The sequence below is a fragment of the Myotis myotis genome, unplaced genomic scaffold (assembly GCF_014108235.1).
Source record: "Myotis myotis isolate mMyoMyo1 unplaced genomic scaffold, mMyoMyo1.p scaffold_m19_p_18, whole genome shotgun sequence".
NCBI lineage: Eukaryota > Metazoa > Chordata > Mammalia > Chiroptera > Vespertilionidae > Myotis > Myotis myotis.
Window position 1 is genome coordinate 38,490,998 of NW_023416322.1, and position 12,153 is coordinate 38,503,150.

The 12,153-nt window shown below is 40.2% G+C and overlaps 1 protein-coding gene and 1 non-coding gene across 2 annotated transcripts; one reads left to right on the forward strand and one right to left on the reverse strand.

Moving 5' to 3' along the window:
- Positions 1-2,302: 2,302 nt before the first annotated feature.
- PRPF38B (pre-mRNA processing factor 38B) lies at positions 2,303-12,153 on the reverse strand. The gene is made up of 6 exons (XM_036344350.1): positions 11,590-12,153; positions 8,789-8,857; positions 8,329-8,480; positions 8,189-8,249; positions 5,445-5,668; positions 2,303-4,905 (listed from the first exon to the last, which is right to left on the reverse strand). Exons 1-6 carry the CDS (start codon positions 11,863-11,865, stop codon positions 4,050-4,052), a joined length of 1,638 nt encoding a protein of 545 aa, XP_036200243.1. The 5' UTR covers positions 11,866-12,153; the 3' UTR covers positions 2,303-4,049.
- On the forward strand, positions 6,877-7,003 carry LOC118673834. Its single transcript, XR_004973500.1, has one exon.

A 12,153-nucleotide genomic window follows, 5' to 3' on the forward strand; every position in this document is an offset into this window, starting at 1 on the left:
GGGGAAACAACCTAAGGGAGGTGGTTCTGGTTATAACACATAGCGTTAAAAAAGGGGGAGCAAACATATTAAGAACAGTATGCTGTATATGCCAGGTCCCTTGAAACATATGCTGTGCAGATGTTTCTTCCCTGCAGCGACTGTGTCAAGCAACAAGGATGGACCGGCCTCCGGCACCTTAGAATACAGGAATAGTGGCTACAGGAGCAGCCACCACCTCTAGGTCGAGGACCCGACGAGGAACAACTTTGGAAGAGATTCCCTTGTGAGACTCCCATGCAGACTTTGTTGGAGAGGGCGTGGCGGTGACCCACTCTTTACTGAGGTGCTGGAGTGTGGGGCTAGAGAGGAAGGGGTGTCAACAAAACTCCTTAGGAGGCCACCCACAGGGGTGCCATTGAACTTACTAGGAAGCACCAGAAACTTGCTGGGAAACAGCCTCCTGTGAGGGGGCACTGGACGGGCCAAGGTCCTATGCACTTCAGAATTAGAAAGCCTCACCAGAACCGGGCAGCGGTTTGCTTCTGCATCCTCTACTGACCAGTGTGGTACTGTGCCAGCAGGCAAGAGAAATAGTAAGGGCTTGGCTCCAGCAGCACAATGTAGAGTAATGAAGGTGGACTTGGGAACCGAGGCCAGCGGTTTACCTTGAACAGGTAGAACTCATGTTTGCAATAGGCTAAGACATCGGGCCCCACACCCCCACCAACCTGAGCACTTCGCCGGTGCATTACATTACGGATCATGATTATGTCACAGATATGTAATCTCGACTATCAAAGTGGAGGAACAGAACAATGGGTTTGAAGTCAGCTATGATGCTGGTATTTTTTTCAGTTGATTGTATTCATGCTGTCATGTTCCCACAGTAACAAATGTTGACAGTGATCCTAAAATGAAAAACACCTCTTCAGAAGTCAAAGAGCTGGTGGCCCTTAGAATGGAATGGAGGGATTTCAGAGGCCAAAACTGCCGGGGAGAAATGTTTCCTTCCCCATAAAATCAGCTCCACTAAAGAAGTCCTGTAATTGGGTCAGTCATTCAAGGAGGAATTCAGAAGTTACGACCGAATCAGATTAGGACCTAAACCAAGTTTAAGCTCATCAATTGGCCAATGTAACCAGGGAACTGGTCAGAGTATAATCAAGATCACACATTGGAATCAGTTCAACAAAACTTACAAACTGGGCCTCATCTCAATGTTCAAATAAACTACTTATATTCACCAAGGAAACTCTTTTGCAGAAGGGAAATAAGTGAATACTATTACCTTTTTGTTCTAATTTCATTTTTTAACTCCTCTCACCACCCCCCGCCCCCAAACCCAAACTTTTGTTGTCTTGCAGTTCTCCCAGTAACTTGCTATTCATTCCTAACTAATGGACGCCTAATTACAGGTTGGTAAAAATCAGTAAGTAAATAGCATAAAAGCCCAAGTTTAGTCCTTCTGAAATTCTGTGCAAATTTGAGCCCTTTTATTTTACATAGTTTTGATTTGCTGCTTCATCTCATGCATTCATTGGTTGCTGCTTGTATGTCCCTGACCAGGGATCAAACCCCAACTGTGGCCTATCAGGACAACACCCTAACCAACTGAGCTGTCCAGCCAGGGCGAGCCCTTTTATTTTTCTAGACATGATCTGTAGCTTTCATTAGATTCCTAAAAAGGGACCCATAACTCAAAGGTTAAGAATTAAGTAACTAAATTTAACTAAGATTAGTTGAGCATTTATATGGACATTTTCTATTAAAATCTCAAGATTGATACTCAACTAGCCCATGCATATTATTTAATTATAAACTGAACATTAGAAAACAGATGAAAAGTATGATAAGTATGAAACCATTTCAGTAAGTTGAGAAAACTGGATGGAGGCTGCTAGTTATATTAAACTCTATCAAAAACTTTCCAAGTTTTCTTGTGTCGGAAGAATTAATCCTGAATATATTCGACATTAACTAGTATTATGGCATGTTCTATCAAAATGTTCCTCAAAAGCAAACTTAACTTTAAATGTCACAGGAAATCAAATGCAGCTTGATAGAAATTTTCACCTCCATTTGAAGTAAATCCTTTTCACATATTACTTAAAATACACCACTGAATTAACATTTCAGGTAGAACTATATTCCAAGGAGTAGCACCTTTAATTTGGGTACACCCAAAATATTTTCCATGTGAATTATCTACTGCTTTTCATTACTCAAGAGTAGTCTTCTAATTTCTGTGTCGTGTCAACTCGATCTCAATTTAAGATGATAATCTTCTCTTCAAAAAAAAAAAAAAGGCATAGCATTTTCATAGAGAAATTTCTTCATTTAATGAGATTTTTCTGGAGTTAGGTAGGTACAAATGTTAAGCCCACATATAAAGGGCTGGCTCTTCAAATATACTTGTTTGCTCCATTTAACAATTTTGCCAGGTGACTTCTGAGTGCCCATCAGTTGGCCAATAAAAGGTGAGATCAAATAAATGTTAATATGATATGATTTCAGGAACACTCATGTTAGTCCTGGCACTGACTGAACAAATCACTTTGAGCTTGTTTCTCTGCTCTAAAAAAAAATTAAATGAGTCAACTTATAAAAATTCTTTTAAGTCCAATTATGTAATCCAAGTACAAAGTACCTCGATAAGCACCTTTGATATGAAACTGAGTAATCACCCAATCCAAAGAACAATCCAGTAATACAACACCCTTGAACAAAGGGAACTGCCATTAAGAACTCTAGTAAGGATTACAGAGTACTGACCTATGTCCAATTCTAGTCTACACGCTTCAAATTCACTGAAATATACCTCTCCACAGTGTGACTCTACCAACATTTCACCCATTTCCACAAAAATACTTTTTAAAAGATATCAACACATTGGGGAAAAGTCAACACCCAGGAAAAAGGATTTAATCCAGTATTTATTCCACACTCATGATCCTTCTCTGTAATCAGAATACAAGTCATAAGAACAATCTATCAAATAATTTGCCAATAATCTTAAATAATGCAGCATAGCATTACTTTTAATACTTCTCTGCTCTACATTAAGTTTAAAAACTCAAACAGCAATCTTCATTATCAATAAAAAAGTTTTGAATTTTAAAAAAAGGACACTATATCAAGCTGTTTTATAATTTAAGTATTTTCCATTTATAAAAATGCTTTGGAAGCTTGAGGCTTGAATCTAGTTCTCTACTCATCTGCCCCACCCTCTCCCAATTTCATGTTAGTATAGGGTTGCTGCAAGAATGCTGGGCTTTCGACATTTTTTTCCCTTTAATATAGTACTTTAAAATCTGAGAAATTAAAAAAAGATACATGTCATGTATTTTTTCAATTAAAAAAACTACGTGAATAAATTTTAGGCATACTAACAGTGTCCCTTTGAGGTAGAATGCTAAAAGGACTTTTGATCACATCACAGCCTAATTTAAACCTCTGTATCAGAAACTACTCATAAATTCTCTCTAAAGTTACTGTGGAGAATATTAAGTATAACATATTAACAAGAGTCTTCCAAGGTAATATACAGTGGACAAGAATGTTAATCCTACAACTGCTGCCTTCATGTACATCGAAAGCATTTTCCTATAACAAACATCCAAGATCCATTGTCAAAGTCTTTAGCATTCTATTACGAAAAGCACAGCCATGCTAAACTTCAGTACACAAACCATAATCCCACACCTACAAACAAAAATAGAATTAGTGGCAGTTTATTGCCTTATACAAATTTAACCAACATGGCAACCATGCCAAAGAAAGTAAAACATTTTCAGGACATATGTACAGACTGTACATTTCAAAAACTAAACAGTAAAAATGCAAGAACAATCTGTGCATCATGTACCAAACTCAACAATTGGGTGAAAACATCAATGCAATAAATGGGATTACAAAGGCACTTCCCTACACAAAAGAGGAAATGAAAATGCAGCCTACGGGAGCTTGAAGAGTACGCACTACCGCAACAATCTCAACTCGGGAGGGGAAAAAGCAGATTTAATCAAAGATTTATAGGATTCAATGTGATCCACTTTCACAAAGCATGTTCACACAGTCTCGTCTTTGTTTTTTTGTGGTTTTTCTTGGCTCTCTGGTTCTGCGCTTTGGCTCCTTCGCTGATCGTGTTGGTCAGACTGGTCCTTGCTATCACTGTGATCGCGTTTGTGGGCACGTTCTTTGCTGCCGCTACGCTTTCTAGATTTATCTTTGCTGGGGCTCCGCTCTCGTTTTCTTTTTTCAGCACTGTCAGTTCTTCCTTGACTGCCACTCCGACTTCGTTTATTTGACTTCTCCTTGCTTTCGCTCTTGTGCTTACTGGATTTCTCCTTGCTCCTGCTTCTACTCCGTTTCCCTGCATTCCTACTTCTACTCCTACTTCTATGCTTCCTTTCTCTGCTTCTGCTTCTACTGTGTTTTTTCTCTTTTTTGGAATCTTTTTTGTCATCCCTGTGCCGCCTATCATCTTTGTCGTCTTTATGCTTTTTTTCTTCCACCTCGCCCCTACTTCTCCGCTCCTTGGACCGTTCTCTTGATCTCTCTCGCTCCTTTTCTCGGTCATTACCTCTTTCCTTGTCATAGTCACGATCACGCCTTCTACCCCTCTCATTTTCTTTTTCTCTTTCCCGATCCCTGTCCCTTCTGTCTCCTTTCCTATCACGACTCCGACTACGACTTCTATGTCTTTCCCTACTCCTGCTATGCCTGCGATCTAAGCCCCGATCAATACTCCGGGATCTTCGCCTTTCTTTCTCTCTTTCTTTGGCTTCACGCTCTAGACGCTGGCGTTCTTTCTCTCTTTCTAATTCTCGATCAAAACTAGAACACCCATGGCCCTCCCGATGATGGCTTCGACTTCTTGATCTTCTTGGGGACCTCCGTGGGCTTAGTGATCTCCTTGGAGACCTAATATTTAAGAAAGAGGGAGGAGAGAAAAAAATCTGAATTAAACATTATAAAAAATTTAATTTACACCAGTGTTATTAATTTAAATCCCTAGCTTACATGAACATACCAAGAATGATTAGCCCTAACCAGTCTGGCTCAGTGGATAGAGCGTCAGCTGCGGACTCAAGGGTCCCAGGTTCGATTCCGGTCAAGAGCATGTACCTTGGTTGTCGGCACATCCCCAGTAGGGGGTGTGCAGGAGGCAGCTGACAGATGTTTCTCTCTCATCGATGTTTCTCTCTATCCTTCTCCCTTCCTCTCTGTAAAAAATCAGTATTATTTTTTTTTAAAAAAGAATGATTAAAGCAAAAAACTTGCTTGTTCACATTTACAGATACATGATTTTGCTGCAGATGGCATTAAAGGCAGAAAATGACCTTTCGGGAGGAAAAGTGACAAACTCATAAAATGAACACTATAAACAAAACTTGCCACTGGTTTCAAGGACCTTGTATAAACCATGTTTTTAAAATAAGCTTAATTCAAGAGTTAATTACCTTGAACGCCTTCGTTCAACATGTCTGTCTATTTCCTCAGCGCCCTCCTTCCCATCTTTCTTGATTTTCCTCGGCCGGGTTTTAATCTGCTGATCGATATTCTTCTGAACTGGAACTGGAATTCTTGGAAACAAGGTAGAAAACCACTCCAGTTTTGTGAGAAAAGACCGCAGCATTTCCCCAATGGTCATTACACAGCCTCCGCCAGCCTTCACATCTAGGTCCTACAGAAACACAAAAGATACCCTAGCCGTCAAAAAAAATTATTTCAACATGTTCATAAATACTATTAAAAAATTTCCATCTTTGGAATCTCAAATACAAAAAAAAAATTCTAACAGGACAATTTCAATGTGTACCCTTCTATTCTGGTAATGAATGATAGAGAAATACTCGGGCTTATTAGTGTGTGCATGCAGGTACGAACAAAACCTGCAGCCTCCTGGGCATAGAGAGAACGGAGCTCAGTAAGAACATGAAACAGTCCCTTACATTACTTAGCTATGTGGAACAATCAACTTAAATTTGCATTCCACATACCTTCTAAGTATACATTGCTTCTGTGGAAATGTTTGCACACATCATTCCTAGTGCTGTGACCTAGCTACATATGAACTATTCAGACAGTTCCTGTCTAAAGAAAGACTATCTTTCGACAGCCCTGATATAAAATGAAGCCCTAGTAAAACTGGAAGCAATAGCAAACCAACTGCCATGAAGCAGTGAGGTTTCTAATTTAGTCATGTAGAAAATAAATAAATGAACAAATAATTGGAAACGCATAATCCATGATGACCATTGTCTCTGAAAAGGGTCATTACCGCATGAAGGCCTTCTTGCTATGCCCTCTCACAGCTCAGGACATGTTAGTCAGCTATTGTCAGTCCCAAACCTATAGTGCAAGCACACAAGGAAAGTGAGATTTGTTATCTAAACAGGAAAACAAGAGCTACAGGTAAAACTGCTTGCACTCACACACATTTAAGTGTTCAGATATACAGTATTTCCAAATATAATCGCTGCAGATATCTAAGGAAGAAAACAATAAGTTAGCTTAAATAGAGATCCTCAGATTTGTAAACATAATAAAAAAACAGATTACAAAGAAGAATTCAGAAACATACCTAATATAATACCAATTATTAAAAGGCACATGCTTTTTAAATATATAGTGTTTCAGCCTAAAAAAAATCTCATCTAAAAAGAAAAATAGTTTAAAGATTGTAGTTTATCACCTAACACACACCTTTTGCTTCTTCTGAGATACTGAACCACCCCGTAAACAGGCCCCCAAAAAATGCAGACAAAATTTTGCCATGTTTATATGAGAGAATTTTTTAGGTGTGTATAACAACACTAGAAAGATTTCTATTACACCTATCCTTTAATTCAACAAATTCTTTAGCTAACCCGTAATAACAGGACCACTAACTTGTCTTGGCCTATGCGCTCTCTGCTCAGCTGTAACAGGAAAGTCTGGCAGGACACACAGCAACCTCCCTCTCAGTTTAGGAGGGCTTTCCTGAGTATAGGCTGGATCTTAAAGGCACGAGGACAATTAAAAAAATATATACTTGAAGGAAAAATACCACATGATTTCACTCATTCATGGATAATAAAGACCATTATAAACTTATGAACAAAAATAGATACAGAGGCAGAGCTGCCTCAAACAGATTGTCAAACTGCAGCGGGAAGGCTGGGGAGGGTTGGGGGGCAGGGGGTTAAGAGATCAACCGAAGGACTTGTATGCATGCATATAAGCATAACCAATGGACATAAGACACTGGGGGGTAGGGGAGGCCAGGGGATTTTCAAGGGCGGGGGGAAAAAGGAGACATATGTAATACTCTTTGTAATACTTTAAGCAATAAAACAATAAAAAAAATAATCTAAAAAAAATATATACACTAATAATCAAATAAAATAAAAAGGACTACTAAAACATAAACCAGTGGTAAGGGTAGATATGTGGACAATAAAGCTCTGTTAAGTCTGCTTTGAGCTCTTAGGCTTCACTATGTAAGCCTATTAATAAAACATTTATGATTTAAATCTGACAAAGTTTCCCAAAGTAACTCTTTTCATATTTAAGAAGCTCAGTCTTGTTAAGCTTGAATGGTAAACTAGATTTATAATGAAAACAAAACCTGAAATAATTTTAAAAAAAGGTTACTAGCTTTGTAAGTATGTATAGTATATATAACAGGAGAGAGAAAGCTAGAACTGAAATATTTTGGTCACCTTGAACAAGTCATCTTAATTCTTAACTCTTGGCCTACGTAAGTTTCACCCAGCTTTTCACTTCTGTGCTTCTATGCAAGCGGGAACATTAATATTTGGAAGTTAGAAGGTAAGAACTAAAAAGTTTCAGGGGAGAAAAGCTATGATTAGTATTCTACGAGCATGTCTTATCACTTTAATCTTGAGCATGGTCCACCTTAAAAAATCACTATCGACTATACAAGTCAAGATCAATACCAGAAACATAATTAGAAAGAGAAAAGTCTTAATAATTATCAAAGAACATTTAAACTTAAAAATGAATAAAAGTTAAGAAAAATTAACCTAATATATATAAAAAGCCAAGTCTTAGTAAAAGGACATTAATTCCTAAAGTATTTGAGTGAGATAAATTTAACCACAGAAAATTCCGGAAGGCATTAAACCTCCAATAAATAAAAGATTAAAAACATGATAGTATAATCAGAAAAAGAAACTAATTATTACCCTTGTTGACATACCTCTTCGTCATCAAGGAAGGACTCAAACCAATCCCATAGATCTGTAGGGGGCTGTGTGTACCTAGAATTACAAAAGATAGATTAGGCTCATGTGAATTAAAATGAGATACTTACGAAAATGTAGATAAATACATGATTACCTTATGTACATAAATCCGAGGGCTCTAATATACGGAGAGTCTGTGTGGGTTATGAGACCCATCACTTGCTTGCGAGTTAACTTCAGAGTAAATAATTTGTATAACAGGCAAAAAGCTGTAGAAACAATTCCTCCTGTTCCAACACCTCGAACCTTTTAGGGAAAGAGTTAAAAAAAAAAAAAAAAGGAGTAAAATAATTAATGGAATTACTTAACACCAATTGATTAATCCTGATAGGTATTATTAACAAGATATAATCCAGAACTAAGAATGGAGGATTAAAAAAAATAACTTCTAATTCCATTCATAGGACACTTGAATTTAGATTAAAAAAATAAACAAAACAAAAAAACCCAAACTTCTAAGATTTGCTAATTATCATTTGAGCTTGTAACTGACATAAGTATAAACCTAGTTCTAAGGCACAGAAAAACTGAAAAATGCACGTACTTCTACTTACCCCTCCGCACATCCCTGTTTGGCCCGCTGTCTTCCTACTTCCTTTCTCCCATGGTTCAACATGTGTGACCTGAAAATAGAAAAGAGGAACACAACAAACATTCATACTTCAAATTTTTTACATGTATGATTAAAATAAACCCAATTCGATAAGAGCAGCTCTTCCAAAAGTCTGGAATTGGGTATTTTGACATGATGTACCTATTTTGTTTACACGTTAAGCACATAAACCAACTTTAAAAAACTGCTTTGATAATAACAGAGAGCATCAATAAGCTACCAGGGTTTAACAAAACCACAGCTTTACAGAGTAGAAATCCCATTAGCTCTGTAGAGAGCTGGTGCATGTGGAGCCAAACATTTCCAGTCTCATATATTTGTAGAAGATATTTGACACACCAACTTTATAGCTTTCTTATGAATTGCTTAAAAAAATGAAAATTCTCATTTTAAAATGGATATAAATACCTACTTAAAGCAAAAAGTATTAATGATTAAGTATTTGTTTCAAAAAATCTTTAAAATACCCTTAATAGTTCAACTTTATGGTGATATTCAAATAAAGAAAAATGACTTGAAGAAAGCATGCTAGAACAGTAACAGAAATTATTTCTGATGCAAAATTTTGGAATTTTGTTTGTTTTTAAAACATGATCAGACATTACATTCATTCCTAATTAAAGATAAAATTACAGCCACACCTACAGAAAACATTCTTGCTGGTCAGTGTATAATTTATTTTCAACCTAATTATGTGAACCAATTCCATTGAATAAATGTGATTAGTCATTACACTAAGTACACCCAAAGATTCAGTATCATCTTTGCTAAGGTGGGCACCCTATAAAAACCACATATTTTACCTAAAAGATAGCAAAGAAAGATTAGTAGCTCTACAAAAGATAGAACTCAAGAAGGCCCTTTAGGAAGGTAAGACCTACTGTTTCTTAAAGGCAAAAGAAAACCCTGTTCTTTCACAATGTATTTCTAAAACTATTTCCACCAACGTTAATTACATTTTAGCCTCTCAGTGGCTTCTGACAGAAGAGCAGGCATGTAAATGTGAAGGATTACACTATTTTGCTCAGCTGGCTCCCGCCCTTTACTGTTTCATTTCCTTCCCCCAGGTTGTGGCATAAAAGATGCTTCAATTCCTTAAAGGCTAGCCAAAGTATGGAGGCAATACAAAACAGACTTACAAAATTGTAAGCCTACACATTTCCATGATCATTTGATCTAAGGTCTTGATAAGAAAGTGTGGGGCTTTAGTTTTATAACTGAATTTAAATAACTACTAGTAGAATCTTGACGTGTTTCAAAACACAGTATTTGAAAACAAGCTCTTTTTCTATCACATTACACTTGTCTGACATTAAACAGAACCTGCCACAAGAAGAGCAGGAACCCAATTTTCAACAGTTTGAAGTTTACTAGTAAATAAAGCTAAGGGTTGAATATTCACCACACTGTATCCATGCTGAAAAAGACCTTACCTTTAAAAAAAAACCCTAAAAAACCTAGTTGATAGTATTACAATACTCTTGCAAAAGGATATCAAAATTCCAGGGCACTTTTTATACCCACAGTTGAAGTGTATTCTCAAGATGATTTTTCTATCGAAAGCAAATGATTAAAAAGAAGCCTTCAATAACCTAATCACTTAAATGGAAAAAAGGTGGACAGAACAGCGAATTAAAATTTTAACTTTTATTAACACCTCTACAGATACGTTCAGCTCACAGAAAATACTTCCTGTGGTTTGTCAAATGTTTTAAGAGTCAAAACAGACAAAACAGATTGCATTATATTAGATGCTCTAGCGAAAATACTGAAAGATTGTCAAGGCTATTACAAATACTCTTTAAAATATAACCTTAGGAGGCCCGGAAGATTTTTTTTTATTTTTAAGCTACATCATTTTCAGGTACGTGGAGAAAGCCTATCTAAGTTGGTAAAGAAAAGACCAAAACCAATGGCCAAAATAATCTAATTAGCCGTCCATTTAACCCAGGGAAATGCATTTATGGCGATTGAGCATGATTAATAGTGCATACCTCTACCTGCGACCCTGGGCTGCTCCGAGCCTCGCTGCAAGACTGAGTCAATCCTGCTAACGAAACAAGAACTGAGACAAGAGTGCAGTGAGGCGGCGCCAGGCGAGCTCCCCAGCACAGCCAAGCCAGCACCGACCCTGCCGCAGAAGCCCAGGGCCCAGAGACCGCTAACGAGCCCAACGCACTGGGAGCCGGGACCACTCCCGCCTGCCTTCCTGCTGGCAACACTTCCAGGCCTTCCGTCCTCCCCCCGCCCCGGCCATTTCCCTGTCTGGACAGTCAATACCAACAACACGAGGCCAACACTGAAGTCAATACCCGCCCTTGGCTCGGGGTGAGCGGGAGAAGCACCAACAAGTTGGCGCCGAGCAGATCCACCATCAAAAGGAATAGTTTTAAAGCTGCGAACCGGAGAGGCGTCCGTTACTGTTTCCTGCTCTCTCCCCCCCCCCCGTCTCGTCCAGCTCCCCCCAGGGGTGGGCAGGAGGCGCGGGGAGTGGAGGGGGGCGCGAGGTCAACAGCGGCGGCCTCTCCCGGCCCGAAACATCCGAAAAGGAAATGAGGGCGGCCCCCGTCTGACCCCTCCCTGGCCGACTCCTAACCACCGGTTCCCCCCGCCTCCATGCCCTCCTCCGACCCCCACATCTTCAGACCTCGGGGGCCGCCTCCGCCCGTTTCCTCCGTCCGTCCGTCCGTCCGCCCGCCCTTCTCCGAACTCAGCCCCGGCCCGGGCCTAGGCGCTGCGTACCTTGAAGTAGATCTCGTCCACCACCTCGTGGTAGGTCTTGAGCTCGTAGAGCTGCACTTTGAAGTAAGGCGACGACAGGATGTTGGTCAAGATCATGGGGTTGAGGTTCATCGTCTTCTCGTTGCCCCACAGCGGCAGCACGTTGCCCTGCTTGCCCGACACCGCCGGCTTGGTGGCCCCGCCGCCGCCGCACGGCGGCTGCTGCTGGGCCGCGGCCGCGGCCGCCTGGTGCTGCGGCTGCGAGTTGCCCGTCAGCGCGGGGCTGTTGTTAGCCATGTTGCGGCGGAAGGAAGGAGGGAGGGACAAGGGGGGGGGGGGGGCCAAGCTCGCTCGCTCTTCGGGACAACGGTCCGGGACCCTACTCCATGGAACGCCGTCTGGAGAGGGGGCCGCCTCGCTGTGCCCCGGCCGGGTGACGGGACGGCGACGAGGACGCCGATAAATGGGCTCCGGGTCGTCGAGAGCAGACGCCGAGCCGCGAGCCGCGAGAACTCCCGGCGGAAGACGAGCCGGCGGCCGGGGAGCACGATCTCTTCCGCCAACTGCCCCTGGGAACAAGATGGC

What these genes read in the sequence shown, in the direction of transcription:
- PRPF38B (XM_036344350.1), bottom strand. Translation starts at nt 11,865, where the DNA reads ATGGCTAACAACAGCCCCGCGCTGACGGGCAACTCGCAGCCGCAGCAC. An exon ending in TGGACGAGATCTACTTCAAG is followed by an intron (nt 8,858 to 11,589) that starts GTACGCAGCGCC and finishes TTCTATTTTCAG; the next exon opens with GTCACACATGTTGAACCATG. An exon ending in AAACAGGGATGTGCGGAGGG is followed by an intron (nt 8,481 to 8,788) that starts GTAAGTAGAAGT and finishes TTTCCCTAAAAG; the next exon opens with GTTCGAGGTGTTGGAACAGG.